This window comes from Ranitomeya variabilis, chromosome 1 (assembly GCF_051348905.1).
Source record: "Ranitomeya variabilis isolate aRanVar5 chromosome 1, aRanVar5.hap1, whole genome shotgun sequence".
Classification (NCBI taxonomy): domain Eukaryota; kingdom Metazoa; phylum Chordata; class Amphibia; order Anura; family Dendrobatidae; genus Ranitomeya; species Ranitomeya variabilis.
In genome coordinates this window covers 1,026,798,911-1,026,819,186 of record NC_135232.1, presented here as the reverse complement: position 1 = coordinate 1,026,819,186, position 20,276 = coordinate 1,026,798,911, and the positions used below count along the sequence as shown (strand labels likewise).

The following is a 20,276-nucleotide window of genomic DNA, read 5'->3' as shown; positions in this document are numbered from 1 at the left end:
ACAACCAAGGTAGGCCTAAGAGCATCTCTGAACGCACAGTGCGTCGAACTATGAGGCAGATGGGCTACAGCAGCAGAAGACCACACCGGGTACCACTCCTTTCAGCTAAGAACAGGAAACTGAGGCTACAATTTGCACAAGCTCATCGAAATTGGACAGTAGAAGATTGGAAAAATGTTGCTTGGTCTGATGAGTCTCGATTTCTGCTGCGACATTCGGATGGTAGGGTCAGAATTTCGCGTAAACAACATGAAAGCATGGATCCATCCTGCCTTGTATGGAGCATCTTTGGGATGTGCAGCCGACAAATCTGCAGCAACTGTGTGATGCCATCATGTCAATATGGACCAAAATCTCTGAGGAATGCTTCCAGCACCTTGTTGAATCTATGCCACGAAGAATTGAGGCAGTTCTGAAGGCAAAAGGGGGTCCAACCCGTTACTAGCATGGTGTACCTAATAAAGTGGCCGGTGAGTGTATATATACCCTGTAGTATTATACTTTTCCAGAAAGGCATCCAGTCCTCTCTTAAATTTAAGTAATGAATCACTCATTACAACATCACACGGCAGAGAGTTCCATAGTCTCACTGCTCTTACAGTAAAGAATCCGCATCTGTTATTATGCTTAAACCTTCTTTCCTCCAGACGTAGAGGATGCCCCCTTGTCCCTGTCTCAGGTCTATGATTAAAAAGATCATCAGAAAGGTCTTTGTACTGTCCCCTCATATATTTATACATTAAAATAAGATCACCCCTTAGTCTTTGTTTTTCCAAACTAAATAGCCCCAAGTGTAATAACCTATCTTGGTATTGCAGACCCCCCAGTCCTCTAATAACCTTGGTCGCTCTTCTCTGCACCCGCTCTAGTTCAGCTATGTCTTTCTTATACACCGGAGACCAGAACTGTGCACAGTATTCTAAGTGTGGTCGAACTAGTGACTTGTATAGAGGTAAAATTATGTTCTCCTCATGAGCATCTATGCCTCTTTTAATACATCCCATTATTTTATTTGCCTTTGTAGCAGCTGCCTGACACTGGCCACTGAATATGAGTTTGTCATCCACCCATACACCCAGGTCTTTTTCATTGACGGTTTTGCCCAGAGTTTTAGAATTAAGCATAGTTATACATCTTATTACTTCTACATAAGTGCATGACCTTACATTTATCCCCATTAAAGCTCATTTGCCATTTATCAGCCCAAGCTTCTAGTTTACATAAATCATCCTGTAATATAAAATTGTCCTCCCCTGTATTGATTACCCTGCAGAGTTTAGTGTCATCTGCAAATATTGAAATTCTACTCTGAATGCCCCCTACAAGGTCATTAATAAATATGTTTTACTCGTAGACTACAATATTTAAGAAGGGGTTGCGCGATGTAACGTCAGCACTTGCGTTAACAGCAGCCCGTTAGCGTATGTTCTGAACCGGCTGCTGCTAACGCAGTGTGAACCCAGCCTTAAAGTGGCAATCCAGGAAATTATACTTATAGCCTATTGTTATGACAGATCGTCAATGTATGATTAGTGGAAGTCTCATCGCTAAGACCCCTTAGTTACTAGACTTAAGGGACAACAATGCTCAGTACCACAGCTGCCGTAGGTGCCACAGCCACAATCAAGTGGACATTGCTATGACATGTATATACAGTGAAGGGGCTGGTCTCTTTTGTTCTAGGGATTACAGAGTGTCGAGAAGATGAATCCTCCACCATTCATACACTGAGCGTCAATTGTTGAAATAGAAAACCAGAAGTGAAATCCATAATTAATATTTCAATGGGATATATTCAGATATATTCTGGGGAAAAAAAAGCTCAACAGCAGTGTGAACCTACCTTTATTTCATGTTGCTACAAAAACTGGGAAGAGGGAGATCACCGGCCGACTGCTCATCTCTCTTTACCTAGGACATCTTAAGAATAAGGTGAATAAGTAGAATGCAAGGTTTTGCTTTTTTGCCCACCAATTCCAGATTAAATAGTCCTAACAAAGCTCAGAAGAGGATCCTCCAATCAGTAGTTACGCTGTAAATAGCTCATGATGTTTCACTTTAAGCTCAGAAATCTCGATCTGTTTACGCCTTTCCGTCTGCAGATAGCATTTCACAAACAGGCCTTGCCTCAGAGGAGATCGAGTACTGATCCAGCCGAAGCGGGATGCCCTTGTCAGCCGCATGAGAAATGAGGTGATGATATCATAGAACTGAATGTATGTATTCAGGGAGCATGAGGAGGTCATCTTCCCATGTGCACCTGCTCACCAGCTGACACGGGCTGCATGTTATATCCATAGCACCCCATGATGTAACTCGTATACAAGTCTTACTAATATTCACAACAGCAAAATCAAAACAAGATATAGCACCTTATTTTAAGACCTAAATATAATGAAATATACTTACAAATTCAAGACAGGGTCTTCACTTAATTTAGGTAACTCAAACATATATCCCCTTACATTAATCAGACTGTCCATGTAGCACCAGGTCATGCTCAAACAGAGCTCCGTCCACTTACGAGTCCTCAAAGTAACTCCCTACTTGTTCCCGTGCGTTTCTGAATTTAAAGAGTAATTAAACTTTTTTTTTTTTATGCACTGGTCATTGTAACGTTATAAATCTTTGTAGCTAGATACTTCATTAGCTTATTTTGCCACCTATCATCTTTAAAGGGGATGTCCAGGTTTTTGGGAATATTTTCATATGGGGCTAAGTGTTTATCGGCAGGTCATTAAAAACTACCTGCCTGTTCTGCTCAGTGACAATCTCAGGCAGTGACTCTTCTGCTTCCGCTGACCTCACATCAACAGAGCTCTCTCTCCTGTTCTGTTGATTGGCAGTGATGCCCTCTACATGCTGATTGACAGCCGGCTCCCCGCAGTTGGGCAGTGCAATACATGTATGGTGCATGTTGGGAAGGGGCTAAAAAGATGGACACCGCTGGATCATAGGCCATATGACTTCCACAGTGTCTCCACCGGCCTCATTATAGGGAATCTTTAGTCTGGGGTTCTGTCTAAATGTCACAGATTTACACTGAAACCTGCATACAGTACAGCACAAATGTGAGCCGATCCTTACTGCGATCTTTGGGTGGCAGAATAAACAAATCAACAGCAAGTGAATAATTGGTTTTATTTAGTTTTTATGCCGTTCCTTGTGCGGTATAAGTGATATGACTTTATTCTTCAGGTCTGTGCGATTACAGCGATACCAGATTTATATTTTTTATGTTTGGCTACTAACACACAACAAAAAATGCTTTTTTGCTTTTTTTTTTTTAGGTTTTCCCATTGCCATATCTTGAGAACTATAATTTTTCTATATTTTTGCTGACAGAGTCATGTGAGGGTTTGTTTTTTGAGGGACGAGTTTAAGTTTTTTTTTTTAGTACCTTTTCAGGCACATGCTTTCTATTACAATTATTGGGAGGCCGTATGAACAAAAACCATCAATTCAAGAATTGTTTTTTGTGTTTTTTTTATGCCATTCACCAGATGGTAAAAGTCATAAGACCACTTTATTCTTTGGGTCAATACGATTACAGAGACACCACATTTATATCATTTTTTTATGTTTTGCTGGTTTTACACAAAAACTATTTTCTAAAAAAAAGAGTTGTTTTGCATCGATGTATTCAGAGAACTATAGCTTATTTTTGCGCTGATGAAGCTGTATGCCAGCTTGTTTTTTGCAGGACAAGATGCCGTTTTCAGTTAAACCAGTTAAACCATTTTTATTTACCTTTGACTTTTTTATTTGATTTGTTTAATTCCACTTTTTAGCCAACAGTTTGATGAAAAAGCATCATTCTTTGCCATGTATTTATTTTTTTTTGCAGTGTTCACTGAAGGGGCTAACCTCAGTGACAGTTTTATAGGTTGTTCTGGGTGTGGCAATACCAAATATGTGTACTTTGTTTATTTCTGTTTTACATTAAAATATATATTTATTGATATATATTTTTTGTCCTTTATTGTGCTTTTTTAAAATATTTTTTACAATTTTTTTAAACTATTTTTACTTTTTCATCTTGTCCCAGGATGGGACATCAAATTTTCATTGTCTGATCATTGATCTAATACCCTGCAATGCAAAAGCATTACAGGCCATTGTCCCTGGGTGACCCCATGGTCAACCTAGAGACCCCGAGATCACCATGGAGATTATCGGCACAATGAGATCTGTCATGTTGTGCCCATCAAAGCAGAGAGGGAGATTCCTCCCTCTGTTATGACAACTGATGTCGTTGTCTGACAGTGGCATCAGAGGGTTAAATGCCCGCAATCACTAGCACCGATCGTGGGCGTTACCACAGGGTGTTAGCTGTGCTGGGTGTAATTACTATAATTTGGATATGCTATTATACTGTATTACCTCCAGTACTACAATTTATCCAGCTTGTTTGATAGCATCTGGGATGCCTATCTCGTTCTTAGTTGCATATCCATTGTGACCACCGGGGGAGTTAGGGCAGCCTCATTCAAGATTGTTCCTTTGATGTGTATATATATTCACTGGTGTTTTTATTAGGTCATGTTTCCCAGTATGTCGCTCTTGATAATAAAATGTAACCTTTTACACTTGGATATGCCAAGATTTATTTTTCCGGTGCACTTTTTGGTTTGTCTTTTCACATGTTTTTTTCCACTAGTTTTGTGCACACTATTAGTGATGAGTGAGTATGCTCGCTACTCGAGATTCTCCGAGTATGCTTGGGTGGTCTCCAAGCATTTCGGCGTGCTCGGAGATTTAGATTATGTCAACACGCAGCTGCATGATTTGCGGCTGCTAGACAGCTTGAATAGATGTGGGGGTTGCTTAACAACCAGGCAATTCCCACATGTATTCAAGCTGTCTAGCAGCCGCAAATCATGCAGCTGCGACAAACTAAATCTCCGAGCACGCTGAAATACTCGGAGACCACCCGAGCATGCTCGGAGAAACCCGAGTAACAAGCACGCTCGCTCATAACTACACACTATATATATTATTGGTGCTTCTTTCTTGTGGCAAATGTCTGTGATAAACATTGGACATTAACAAATTTTTCCATATGTGAAAATCACTTGTAAAAAAACATTTATTTCTATTATAATATACTGTAAGTTTGTTATGCTTGTTCAGCACATTTCTGAAAATAATAATAAATAAACTGCAATTACTACTTAAGTACCTAATGCAAAAACAGACATGGTAAATTTCAATCATCCCAGCACTTAACAAAAATCATATAATAATCATACATGCTTAAGCATCAGCATAAAAATATTTGTCACTTTAAGGAGTGGCTGCCAAATACAATTGTAGAAGCGAGTGAAGGTAAATAATAATGATGGTATTAAAATGCATAAATGGCATACTATTATTGATGAAATACGTGTGTTTTAGAGAATGCCCTTAGAAAGTTGTCTATCAACAATGTAGATGAACACCTGAGAACTTGATGACAAACGTTAATTCTTAACCCCTTAAGAACTGACTTTTTACAGCAGTCATTAAGGGGCCTTATTCCTCAGTTCTGCCATTTTATGGTGCTGGGAAATAGGTAAATAGCGCCCTCAAATGGGCAACAAATGCAGGTGTGGCAGCTCTTTCTTTAACCTCATTAGCACTCAAGGATCACAAGGTCATAATGGTTGTGATGGCAACCCGAGGTCAAATAATGCCAATCTAAGTGTAAAACGTCCCATAGTGGACTATGTAAAGAAAAAGATTAATACAATTTGTAAAAAATAAAGACACAAGAAACATGTAAAAAATTATGAAGAAGCAGTAATGACAATACAAAGAGAGATTTTATGTAAAAACAAAAAAGCACACATAATTGGTAGTGTTGGTATTGCAGTATCTGGAATGACCCGTAACATAAAACGGACACAGTCTTTATCCCACGCTGGTGGGTTGTGGACCCACTATGCTCTGGGCCGTGCTTACCCTGGAGGGGCATGACTAGGCGGATACCTGGTTTTCACTAGAGCCCCTGATGGTGGAGTTAAGCTGCCAGGTACTACTTCAGGGCAATCCCTGATAATGCAGCAGCTGATCTCAAGGGTCAGGAATGTAGGTACGGACCATGAGTCCAAGGAAGGGCCGGATACTGCTACTGCTACAGACTGTGCAGATTCTGGAACACTTGACCGAATGAAAACTGGTGCTAGTTCAAACAGTGCGAATTTTATGGAACACTTCAGACTAGATGGGTTCTGGAACACTTGACAAGGCGGGAAACACTATTAGCTTCTGGTTCAGACTAGTTTGTTACTGTACTCAGGATCAGGTTCCTGAAGGATGGGCTTAAGAACAGGTTCAGGTAGGATGGATTCAGATTCAGGTGTTCAGGTTCAGGAACAGACAGGATGGATTCAGGTTCAGTTTAATACAGGATGGATTCAGGTACCAGAACAGACGGGAAGGATTCAGGTTCCAGAACAGGCGGGAAGATCAGATTCCGGAACAGACGGGAAGGATTCAGGTTCCGGGATCGACAAGGTAGGTTCAGGCTCAGTGACTGACAGAGCTGTTACAGGTTCTGGCAATACGGGAATAGGACAACAGAACTGGAACAGGGACATAACAACGGCTTAGCAGATTGCAGACTAACTAAATACAGATGTTGCACAGGCACCACCCTACAGGGAAAGGTGCCTTAAATATGTTAGTGCTTCCCTATCATTGGTTGGGGACATATAAGGAGTGCGCGCACTACCTCTTTAACAAGCGGGGAGAGTGTGGGTGCCCTAAGCATGCTGACTGGAGACCTGAACGACGAGCACAGGTCTTGGGACACAGGAGGCAAAGCTGAGGACACAGCTGGGTGGTCGAGGCAGTGAGCAAGTCAGAGTCCCTTCCAGGAGCAGGAAGAACCACGCAGGGACACCGGCATTACACAGCCTTTTTTTTTTTAAAGATACAGCTCTCTGAATATACTGGTACAAAAACACTATTTTATGCAACAATATAACTTTTAGCATGCAAAAAGTAGAAAAGGGATTAAAAAACTCCTTTGTAATTCTAGTTACTATAAAATAAAACAGGGAAGCGCCATAGCATTCATTAATAACTTATTGATCCAGTTCCTAATGGAGTGGATGGAGCAGCAGTCTGGACATTGGATTCTCATACCAATCTCAGAGTTGTGCCCGTCATTCTGTATTGCTATTAATAAACCATTTTTTTTCATTACATGACTGTTTTTATATGTTTTTAAACAAAGTCTTCTAGGCTATTTTGGCAATAACCAGGTCCATACATAAATATTGGCACATATATAGTCAAAAGTAATATTCTGCATATAAAGTAATATTCTATATGCATTACTAAAGTTATACAGTAATATTCTGTATGATAGATATGCTTGACTGCACTTACCACTTTATGCTCCACAGAGGCTCCATATAGCAATAATGACTCATACAGACATTATCAGTTTTATTTAACCTTATAGATATGATGAATTACACTTGTCACTTTACACTCTCTTGTAGTCATTTATATATATAAGGAGACTTTGGTTTGTTTATTTATTAGTTTGACAAAACTTTACTGTGGATGTTTCTGTATTACAGGTCAAACCATTCCATTGTGCCAAATATTGGTAATTTTCTAGATGGTATATATTTATTGACTCTAGGTCTTTGCACCTGTTTAGCAGCACTATGTTTTCTTTATTTTGTGAATTTTTATATTCAATATTAAAGATAAATTATGATTTAAAATTTACTCTGTTTTTTTTGGCTTTTTCTTGTGCTCGCAGTAATGTGTTGAAAAAAATATAAAGTACCCCAAAATAATATCTACGGTATATATCTTAAATAGTCGATATTGACTTGTAGGATAGCTACTTCCAATAAAATAGGTGGCACTAGAGTTGAAGTCCTCTTCCTCTCTGAAGAGTGTAGGTGCGTATTAAAATTCTGTGAAGCACTTGTGGGTTCAAAGTGCTCACGACTACCATAGATAAATTCCCTAAGATGTGCAGTTTTCAAAATGGTGTCACTTGTGATGGGTTTCTGTTGTTCTGGAACCTCAGGAACTCTGCAAATGCAACATGGAGTCTATACTCTATTTCAGCCAATTTTGCACTCCAAAAAACACCCCTTCCTTTCTGAGCCCTGCAGTTGCCCAGAAGGTAGTTTTCGACGACATATGAGATATCAGCATGTTTGAGAGAAGTTGACAAATGTTTGGGGCTAAAACCAAATTTTACTGTAGATACTGTACTTTTTAATTTTCATGTTCCAATGCTATGAAGTTACATGAAGCAGCTGTGGGTGCATGCTCACCACACCCCTAGATGAATTCTTTGATGGGTCATTGCTAAAATGGGGTAACTTGTGTGGGCATTTCTGATATTTCTGGCACTTCAAGTAAATGTGATACTATCTCTGCAATCTATTCCAAACCTATTTGTAAACTAAAAATTAAAAATCCCCCATTCCATTCTAAGCCCTTCCATGGGCCTGAACAGCAGTTTTTCATCACATAACGGGGTCTTGTCATGTTCAGTAGAAATTGCGTAACACACTGATGTCTCTATTCTCCGTTTACCCCTTCTGATATTGAATAATTTGGGGCTTAAGCAATATTTTAGTGTAAAAAATTTCCATTCCATTTTGAGTTAATTCCCATGACGCACTTGAAAGTTTAACAGCTTTGCAGACAATCTATCATTTGTCTACGCATGGTAGACAAATGGTAAATGATATTTATTGACTTTGTGTACTTTGACTTTCTGATTTAAAGGTATAAGTACTCAGTGTTTGAAAAATGCTTATTTTATATGCAACCATATGAACCTAAATTTACTACTAACATAAAGTACAATGTGACACAACAAAAACAAGCTCTCAGAATCACTGGGATATGTAGAGCAATTTCAAAGTTATTCCCACATGGCAAATTATTCACACTTTAGATTTGAAACATGGGGCTTGGTTGTTAAGCCAAAAATTGTCTCAGTCACTAAGGGCTTAAAAGTCTGTACAGGAGAATGCTATTGATAATAGTATTAGGTCGGATTCACATTGGATTTTGCCAGAGGCATAAATGATTTCTTAGAACAACAGAACAACATACGTTTGGACAAAAGTATAAAATACTTGGAAATGTTGATGCAGTCTGACTTGAATTTGCCTAATCCAAATGTAAGTACCGGTAAATAATAAAGTTTCAGATTACTACATTTCACAGTAGTGGAGAAGAAAAAGGTTAGTCTCAAAAAAGGCCTTTAACGACTTAAATCTTTCCAAATCTAGCAAAGGAAAACAAATCTGAACAAAAAAAATCCTAGTACTTTATTGCTTTTCCTTAATCTTTATAGTGTATAATGGCTTGAATCAATGAGGTGTAATTCTTTAACAGAGTAAATTTAGACTGCACAATTGTAACAAGGTGCTGAGCGGTAGCCGAGGGAGAGATACTTGTCTCCTGTTGGCACGTTACATGAAAGTGTGGGTCCTGACTGGGTGTGTAGACTTGTGCTGTACAGACGTTACATCCATGCAAGCCGCATGCAACCGATGTTGCTGGCTGGCCAGGACCAGATGTTTGACAGTTCAGGGAGGAAGACCACCATTTCAAAATAAACTTTTTGATGGACATTAACTTAGGGAGAGTTATATAAAGTAGATAGTGGGTACATATCTTCTCAAACGTATCATTTATAATGTGTAACATTTTCCTTTCCTCTCCTTTCTCTTCTCTCTCTCTACTTGTCCTCTGTCTTCACTATTTCACAATCCAACTAGCAAGAGTACACGTGTGTGCAGTCGTATTTCCGGGAACTGACTCAATGGAGAAGATGGAGACATTTTTCTCTCCATCGTCTCCTCATCTGAAAGAAGTGGATCACACTCTGATCCGACTTTGATCAGAGTGTAATTAGCATAATTGATAGGATTTTCTCGGATAACAAAAAATACGCTCGTCTGCACCCAGCCTTAGGCTACTTTCACACTAGCGTCGGGCTCGGCCCGTCGCAGTGCGTCGGGCCGAGGTTACCGACGCTAGCGTTGTATACGCCGCACAACGGGGGCAGCGGATGCATTTTTCCAGCGCATCCGCCACCCCATTGTGAGGTGCGGGGAGGTGGGGGCGGACACGTCGCACAAAAAAAACGTTACATGTAGCTTTTTTTGTGCCGACGGTCCGCCAAAGCACGACGCATCCATCGCACGACGGTTGCACGTGTGTCACTGCGTCGCCAATGTTAGTCTATGGAGAAAAAACGCATCCTGCAAGCACTTTTGCAGAATGCGTTTTTTGATCAAAATGAAGCATTGCGACGGAGGACAAAAAACGCCAGTGTGAAAGTAGCCTTAGAGATTTTTTTTATATAAGATGTTCAACCTAGAGAGAAATTATCTCGTCTTTTGTGCTCAACATATCCATATCAAATGTGCTGTTTTGCACCTTTTTGTGAAAAATAGCTTTTATTTGCTATCCTGTCAGTATGAATCAATCACATTAAACTGAACATTTTAGCTATCAATTAGGTTTTGAAAAGAAATCTATTCTCAATCTTGATTGAGGAGCCAGCTTCAGAGTCTGCAATGCACGTACGGTACATTAGTGCTGAATGGATTCTTTAAGATGAATGTGGAGTAGTCCTTCTGACCTTGCCCTTATGAACCTGTCATCAAGTTATCAAATAACACTTGAGCCTCTCATCCTCAAGGTTGCAGTGATGGATGATACAATACGTGCAAAGGAAAAGTATGAAATTTGAGATTGGTAATAGATCCATAAATTAACAAACACCCTGAGTACCATATGGGAAGGATATAGGAGTTTGCATAAAGATTTGCTGCTGAATACCTGAAGGCCTCCTTCAGACATCAGTTTTTTTGAAGTACGAGAAAAACAGACCAAGTTTCATCAATGACTTCCATGAGAGTTTCATCAGAGTTAGATCAAAGTTTCAGCAGTTTTTTTTCCACTGAAAAAAGCGCTTTTCCACCTACTCCTATCAGTCAGTGAAAAATGTATAGCACATAGATGGTATCTGAGTTCTGTCTGATTTTTTTCACGGTGCCAAAGTCTTTCATTGACGAGATTAATCCAATACTCGGATCAATATCAGACATGTCTCCGCGATTTTGCATGGACCACTCACTTGGTTAGAGGAAAAAAATCACAGGTCCCATAGATTGTCATAGTTATGAGTGCTAGTTATGAGTGCTATCTCTGTGAAAAAAAAAACCCGCATAGCACAGGTACGTTAAAAACTGGAAGGTTAGTCAAGTAGCAGAAAAACATTGTTGATATCTGTAGGAGAGCTCAAGTTCTGGAGGAATTGAGGTGTCCTTGTATTACACATAGGAAAAATGCCTACTGGCCATAGCTTTCCATTGCGAAAATCAAAAGATACCAGAAGTCGTGGAGGCTGATTGCTTATTAACAGCATGTCTGATGAGCCTTTCAAGGACTTTGGAACAAAAAAACCCTATGATCTTGTTGTCTCTGAAGCTTTGCTGTCTCTAATGAATATTTATCAATACCATAAATAAGTTTGATTATGGAGGTCTCCAAAATACGATGCTTCTGTACTGGTGTACTAAGGAACTAGGAGAAGGTGCTGCTGTGACTACTGGAGAAAATATAGGGAGGGTCTAGTTTGGACTGCTGGAGGAGAGGAGGCTGCTGTAACTGTTGGAAAAATTATGTATGGCTTTGCTGAGCCTACTGGATAAATGGCGTGTCTGCTCTAATTACTATCTTAGGCCAGTCTCACACGTCCAGATAATTCCAGTACTGGAAAAATCGGTACCGGAATTATCCGTGTCCGTGTGCCCGTGCGTTTCTGTGGCACATCAGTGTGGCACACGTGTGCCGCCCGTGTGCCGAAAGGGTAGCACACGCACCGTGCAGGAGACAGCGCTAGAGATAAGCGCTGTCCCCTGCATCTGGTGCTGAAGCCGCCATTCATATCTTCTCTGCAGCAGCGTTTGCTGTAGAGAAGATATGAATAATCCTTTTTTTTTTGTTTGTTTCTTGTGTTTATCATAAAGATCCTTGTCCCCACCCCCCTCCCACCCCCTGTGCGCCCGCCCGCTGTTATTAAAATACTCACCCGGCTCCCTCGCAGCGTCCTGTCCTCGCCGCACCTTCTCCTGTATGAGCGGTCACGTGGGGCCGCCGATTACAGTAATGAATATGCGGCTCCACCTCCCATAGGGGTGGAGCCGCATATTCATTACAGTAATCGGTGGCCCCACGTGACCGCTCATGCTCATACAGGAGAAGGTGCGACGAGGATAGGATGCTGCGTGGGACCCGGGTGAGTATTTTAGTAACAGCGGGGGGGCGCACAGGGGGTGGGAGGGGGGTGGTGACAGGGATCTTTATTTTAAACACTAAGACAAAAAAAAGGGGATTTTTCATATCTTCTTTCCAGCGAACGCTGCTGGAGAGAAGATATGAATGGCCGCTTCAGCACCAGATGCAGGGGACAGCGCTTATCTCTAGCGCTGTCTCCTGCACGGTCCGTGTGGTACCCAGTCGGCACATGGGCAGCACACGTGTGCCGCACGTGTGCCACACGGATGGCCTACGTGAGCTCAAGGACACACGGACACGGATGACTCCGGTAACGATTTTTCCGGTACCGGACTTATCTGGACGTGTGGGACAGGCCTAAAGGAGGAAATAGAAAGAGAGAGTGAAGAACAAACATACGTGAGAATAATCTTACAATAAACATTACAATACTATAAATTCACTCAGATTTACCTTTAAAAGTTGGGCATACAGATAATAAGGCAGGGCAGACATAAGGAATCACTTTAAAATGGTGGTCTGGCACCTAAAATGTCCTTTCTAAATATCTATCCTTACACACTAACCACTTTTGTAATTTGCTTTATCACACAACACTCTACACTTTTCCCTATCTAGCTAATCCAAAAATGTGTTTTTTTTTACTCTTTTACTTTTTACTTCCTGAGATGTTTCATTTGAGATTAGTCTGAAATGTGATGTCACAGGAGGCTGGGGCTGCACTCACTCCCCACAGCGACCATCGCCCCTCCAGGAACAGGACGTCACAGAAGGCAGTGCTGCAGTGACTTCTTTCAATTTTTTTAGCTAGAGTGGAGATGGAAGCAGAATGCCGATGCTGCACTCACATCTCGCACAGAGTTCATCACCTAGGATGCAGGATGTGTTCAGAGCAGGTGGCGATGCAAAACACTAGTGAGTAACTGCACACTGCCCTCTGTGATGGCCTGTTCCAGGAGGGGAAATGGACGATGCAGTAAGTGAGTGCAGCTCCAGCCTCCTGTGACCTCATGTTTGAAACTTCTCTCAAACCAAACATCACAGGAAGGGAAGTTAGAAAAAAAACATTTGTTGGGATTAGATAAGGAGAAGTGTAGGATATTGTGTAATAAAACAAAATACAAAAGTGGTTAGGGTGTAAGGATAGATATTTAGAAAATACATTTTAGGTGCCGGACTTCCCCTTTAAGGTAATTCCTGTTCATGCAATTTGAACATAGTTTAGGCAAACTCAGAAAACAATTTCCATTAGTGAATATTATTTATATTCTTTTAGATTGGTATTTTTACTATGAGGTTATGTTCTCATGTACTCTCCACACCTTAATCTGCAGCAAATATGTCCTATTGTTTTAATCCTTTCACGAAGCAGCCCATTTTCGTTTTTTCGCTGCTGTTTTTCCCTCCCCTTCTTCCCATAACGATTTTATTTTTCTGTCCACATAGACATAGTTGTACTTTTGAATGACTATATGGCAAAATGAATAGTGAGTACTTGAAAATGGAAAAACAAGTGAAATTGTGAAAAAAAACCCCCACTATTCTGACATTGTTATTTGGGAATTGTTTTTACGGTGTTAATTTTGCGGTAAAATTGATCATGCAGTATGATTCTCCTCATCAATATGATTTCGTCAATACCAAACATGTCCAGTTTTTTTAGTGGTGAAAAAAAATCTGAAGTTTGCATGAAGAAATTTTGGGGAGTTGTACCGCCATTTCCTGAGATCCATAACATTTTTATTTTTCGTCTGATGGAATTATATGATACCTTATTCTTTGCACGACAAGACAACGTATCCATTAGTACCTCTTTGTGATAGATGTGGCTTTTTGATCGCTTGTTACAGCATTTTTTGAGGAACTGGTCGTTCCTGAATTTTTTTTCCGTGTATGGTGTTTACCGATCAGGTTAATTGTTTTAATAATTTGATAGATCGGACTCTTCTAAATACGGCGATACCACATATGTGTATAATTTTAATATTTTTACTTCCACTAGGGGGAAAGTGGGTTGATTCGACCTTTTTTTTTTTTCTTTATTCTTTTCATGTTTTTTTTTTAAGTTTTTTTTTTTTATATAGATTTTGTTAGCTTGTGCTATATGTGGCAGCTTCAGCATTGCTGAATACAGCAGAAATCACAGTCTTCTTTGATACTCTGCCACGGGCAGGGTTTCAAAGGGGTTCCATAATGACAGTCACGGGGGTCATCAGCTGACCCTCGGCTGCTATGACAACCCTCCGGCGACCTGTGATCACGTCACGGGCACGCCGATGGGTGGAAGACGGAACGTTTGAGCTCGTCGGCACAAGTTAAATGCCTCTTTGCTCCACCTGCGATTGTTAGTGGCAGGTCCTGGCTATAATACACAGCCATCGCCTGCCAGGTATGGGGTGGGCTCGCTGTGTTAGCCCGCTCCATACACCAGCTTCCGACTTGTGCCATATTGATACGACGTATGTCATGAAAGGTTTCATGAAAAACCAGAGCTGCTGTTCATACGCCTGCAGTGCAGTTTCCAAAGCTGCTTCAGTAAATTACATGTCATTCTGCCTTAAAACAGTAGCAAGTAGAAGTCCATGGCAGTATAAACTGCAAACCTTCAGCAGAAAAAAAGAGGTTCTGCTGTCAGATTTTTCACGTATGTACTAAAGTAATATGTTTGTTTTTGCAGATAACACCCGGAAGTAAATCTTCTCTTGCTAATTTGTCCCCTGGAGATGTGATACTCGCCATTGATGGATACAGCACTGATACTATGACGCACGCTGAAGCACAGGAAAGGATTAAAGCTGCAACTGACCAGCTCTGTCTAAAGATTGACAGGTATACATTGGCAGTCTGCTCTGGATTAGATCAGCCTGCAGGACTTACAGGGGTCAGTTACCAATGTGAAGCCAGAGCTCTTAATGCCCATTACAGTGTGAAGTTTTCTCGAGAGCAGCGCTTCAATTTAACCTACATCAGCAGTGTCAAATGTATGAAACATTATGATAATCTCTCTGGCTGCACCCGAGCTATTAATAATAACCACCGTTATAAATACATTTAGATAAAGATCATCGAATAGAAAAGAATGTTGTCTTTAAGAACACCGGTGTTTCCCGACTTTAATATTTATTTCCAATAATGAGAAATGCTTGGGTGATCCCTACGTGATGATATTGTTACCAAAATACATTAACTATAATGATCCCTGTGTATGTGTGGGATATTATTATATATATATATATATATATATATATATATATACATACACAAACACATACACACTTAATCACATGGAGAGGCTTTCACTCCATTAAATGGAATCTGTCATTCAAAAGAACGTTATTAATGCTTGTGCAGATGACTGTATTATCGGCCCAGGTAAGAGCTGACAAAACATCAGGTCGCGTTTGGACCAGTGTTATGCCATGCGGCTGAGCACATGTCCAATTGTTTCCTCGAACAGAGCCGGTCCGGGGGGGGGGGGGGAATCACCACATGTCTGAGCTTGATTCAATATTCGGATCAGAGTCAGTCATGCAAGTCAATGAGTGCTTGGAAAACATCCGACTGCATCCGACAATAGGTGACTGCAGTCCGATTTCCACGGATGTACAGAATGGAGAAGGTGGAGATTTTTTTTTTCTCCCCATCTTCTGCTCATCCAAGATAATTGGAGCACACTATGATCACACTCTGATCAGAGATTGATCAGACTGTGATTTGCATTATCTTCCCAATTCTCTCGGATGAGAAAACATACTGTGGTGTGACCCTAGCCTAATGCTGAACCGGCTGTTAGTCAGTGCCGGGGCATGGCTACAGCCACCACTCACTATGCACTGAAGCAGTGATTTTCAACCAGTGTTCCGCGGCACACATGGTCGGGTGTGCGGCGGGGAAAGTTCCACAAACTATGCTTTAACCCTTTCTACCCTTTCAATTTGCGCTGCCTGGCACAAGCATCTCAGTCAGTGCAGGGCCAGGTACACATAGGGGTTAAGGACACAGCCAGCGTGACATTGTGGGCGGAGAGTTCTCCTGCCCTGCTCTCCTGGCTGCTGCAGTGCTGAACTTATCAGACACAGGCAGATTCCCGGAGCTCCTACCGGCACCTGAGTGAGTGCCATGCTATCGTTGTATGTTCTGACAGTCTACTCTGGGTGACCTGGGGCGGCCATGGGCTGGGCGGCTGCAGCTGATATATATATATATATATATATATATATATATACACACACTACAGCAGCCGCCCAGCCCAGGCCCCCAGCACAGCCTGTATAGATACAGTGTATATAATATATATACAGGACAGGTGCTGGGGGCCTGGGCTGGGCGGCTGTTGAAGTATATACACTGCACAGTACCTCTCCCCTGTATATATACACTGTACAGCACCTCTCCCCTGTATATATACACTGCACAGTACCTCTCCCCTGTATATATACACTGTACAGCACCTCTCCCCTGTATATATACACTGCACAGTACCTCTCCTCCTGTATATATACACTGCACAGTACCTCTCCCCTGTATATATACACTGTACAGCACCTCTCCCCTGTATATATACACTGCACAGTACCTCTCCCCTGTATATATACACTGCACAGCACCTCTCCCCTGTATATATACACTGCACAGTACCTCTCCCCTGTATATATACACTGCACAGTACCTCTCCCCTGTATATATACACTGCACAGCACCTCTCCCCTGTATATATACACCGCACAGCACCTCTCCCCTGTATATATACACCGCACAGTACCTCTCCCCTGTATATATACACCGCACAGTACCACTCCTCCTGTATATATACACCGCACAGTACCACTCCTCCTGTATATATACACCGCACAGTACCGCTCCTCCTGTATATATACACTGCACAGTACCGCTCCTCCTGTATATATACACTGCACAGTACCACTCCTCCTGTATATATACACCGCACAGTACCACTCCTCCTGTATATATACACCGCACAGTACCACTCCTCCTGTCCTGTATATATACACTGCACAGTACCTCTCCTCCTGTATATATACACTGCACAGTACCTCTCCTCCTGTATATATACACCGCACAGTACCACTCCTCCTGTATATATACACTGCACAGTACCACTCCTCCTGTATATATACACCGCACAGTACCACTCCTCCTGTCCTGTATATATACACTGCACAGTACCTCTCCTCCTGTATATATACACTGCACAGTACCTCTCCCCTGTATATATACACTGCACAGTACCACTCCTCCTGTCCTGTATATATACACTGCACAGTACCTCTCCTCCTGTATATATACACTGCACAGTACCTCTCCCCTGTATATATATACACTGCACAGTACCTCTCCCCTGTATATATATATATACACCGCACAGTACCACTCCTCCTGTATATATACACCGCACAGTACCACTCCTCCTGTATATATACACTGCACAGTACCACTCCTCCTGTATATATACACCGCACAGTACCACTCCTCCTGTATATATACACTGCACAGTACCACTCCTCCTGTATATATACACCGCACAGTACCACTCCTCCTGTATATATACACCGCACAGTACCACTCCTCCTGTATATATACACCGCACAGTACCACTCCTCCTGTATATATACACTGCACAGTACCTCTCCTCCTGTATATATACACCGCACAGTACCTCTCCCCTGTATATATACACTGCACAGTACCTCTCCCCTGTATATATACACCGCACAGTACCTCTCCCCTGTATATATACACAGCACAGTACCTCTCCCCTGTGTATATACACTGCACAGTACCACTCCAAGGAGTTCCCCAGTTCCCCAAGGAGTTCCCCAACATGTTAGGGCATGTTAGGTTAGGCTATGGGTTGAACTAGATGGACTTAAAGTCTTCCTTCAACCTCAATAACTATGTAACTATATGTAACTATGTAACTATGTAATTCTGGCCAACAAAGCTATTTTGACATTGCTCCCATTTTCGGCCACATATCTATGTGAGCTGGGCTTCTCAAGCTTGACTGCAATAAAAACTAAAAACAGGGAGAGACTGAGAACTGTTGAGGAAGAGCTTCGTGTGTCTTTCCACCATTCCTGCCAGGATATCCCTTTTGTGTTTATCGAAACAGGCCCAGGTTTCACACTGAGTGAGTATAAATACATTTAGAATCTATATTATTAACTATATGTAGAATATGTACTGTTTTAGTGTCATTTTGTGCCATTTTGGTTGGTGGTGTGCCCCGGGATTTTTTAAGTATAAAAAGTGTGCCGCGGCTCAAAAAAGGTTGAAAATCACTGCACTGAAGGACCGAGGATGACGGGAGGAATAAAGCTCATTTCCTCCTGGCAGCGGGGCTCTCAGTGTGGGCCCAGGGAAGCTTCAGAACACTACTAACGTGCAGATAAACCCCATGTTCATAGCATTTGTTTACATGACAGGTTCCCTTTAAATTCATGTCACTCGACAGAACTGACTTCAGATAAAGTGACAAGAGACTCCGATTCTCTTGGTCAGTTGAGATCCACCAAGCAATCTTTATCATCTATCCTATTAAGATATAAATCTTTTAAGTTGCATTAAAAGCATCACCATGATAAAAGCGGCATTTGAGGAGCTAAAAATCAATGCAGAAATGCCTTTTTCAATCCATATTTTCAAGGAAAGGAAGAGGAAGAGTGCAAGATGTTCTTACAGTATTCTAGCAGTGCTGGGCGTTTGATGGAAAAAAGAGATGCAATTATGTGACTGGACCATTACTCAAGAAAGACAGCTCTTAGGCTACGTGCACATGTTGCGGAAAGTCCTGAGGATTTTCCCGGACTGATTTTGGTAAATCCGCAGGTAAACCGCACTGCGGATTACCGCTGATTTACCGTGGGTTTTTTTTTCAGTTTTTGTGCAGATTTTACCTGCGGATTCCTATTATGGAGCAGGTGTAAATCCGACGCGACGCGATCCTCGGGCATACAGCAGTCTGTCTGAATCCGCACAAAGAATTGACATGCTGTGGAATAAACAACGCTATGTTTCCGCGCTGTATTTTCCGCAGCATGTGCACAGCGGATTTTGTTTTTCATAGGTTTACATGGTACTGTAAACTTATGGAAAACAGCTGTGAATCCGAAGCGTCAAAACCGCTGCGGATCCGCAGTAAAATCCACAACATGTGCACATACCCTTATGTCTGCAATTCTGTACAACATGGTTATCATGCGTGCACATGGGGGTCAGATTATGCAATAATTACGGTATCTATTATTTGGATGAAATTGCAACTTATTTTATTCTAATATTCTGAACTAGCTCGGCATCCTTACATGTCTGGCTGAAGTTACAGACTATTATTAAAGTCAATGAATTCCTAAAAGTGTACATTTATCTTCAGAGCGGAAACAAGGATGTGGTCTCCGAACATTTGTGAAGATCCATATAAAATTAACCTTGAAGCTGAACCACAGGTAAGAAAAACTTATTCTGCGGCTTTCTACGGAAATACTGATGTCACATGAATGGTCCGTAGTCTCTGACTAAGAGCACGTGCACACGGTCAGTATTTTACCTCAGTATTTGTCAGCCAAAACCAGGAGAGGAACAATCAGAGGAAAATTATAATAGAAACACGTCACCACTTCTGTATTTATCAGCCACTCCTGGATTTGGATTATAAATACTGACCAAATACTGAGTGTGTGAACGCGGCCTTAGTTATAGCTAAACATTTTTCATTTACTACTAGAGAGGAAATCAAACAAGCACACAGGGATCATAGGAACTCCCTGCAGATACTGCAGTAGGGCAGTCTCACACGTCCAGATAATTCCGGTACCGGAAACAATCGGTACCGGAATTATCCGTGTCCGTGTGCCCCTACGTTTCTTGTGTACATCAGTGTGGCACACTTGCGGCACACGTGTGCCGCCCGTGTGCCCACTGGGTACCACACGCACCGTGCTGGGTACCACACGTACCAGCATCTGGTGCTG

The 20,276-nt window shown here is 41.5% G+C and overlaps 2 protein-coding genes across 5 annotated transcripts in view; one reads left to right on the top strand and one right to left on the bottom strand.

The window, feature by feature from the left end:
* The window catches only part of PDLIM3 (PDZ and LIM domain 3), a 69,190-nt gene that overhangs the window by 25,370 nt on the left and 23,544 nt on the right, over nt 1–20,276 (top strand). For all 3 annotated transcript variants that reach the window (XM_077279621.1, XM_077279622.1, XM_077279623.1), the window contains exons 2-3: nt 14,963–15,114; nt 19,679–19,751. In XM_077279621.1, the coding sequence (XP_077135736.1) occupies nt 14,963–15,114; nt 19,679–19,751 (225 nt within the window). The remainder of the gene's footprint in view (nt 1–14,962; nt 15,115–19,678; nt 19,752–20,276) is intronic.
* The window catches only part of LOC143793041 (uncharacterized), a 60,414-nt gene that overhangs the window by 21,714 nt on the left and 18,424 nt on the right, over nt 1–20,276 (bottom strand). For both annotated transcript variants that reach the window (XR_013220035.1, XM_077279620.1), the window contains exon 3: nt 1,844–1,920. The gene's annotated coding sequence lies outside the window, so the exon portion shown is untranslated. The remainder of the gene's footprint in view (nt 1–1,843; nt 1,921–20,276) is intronic.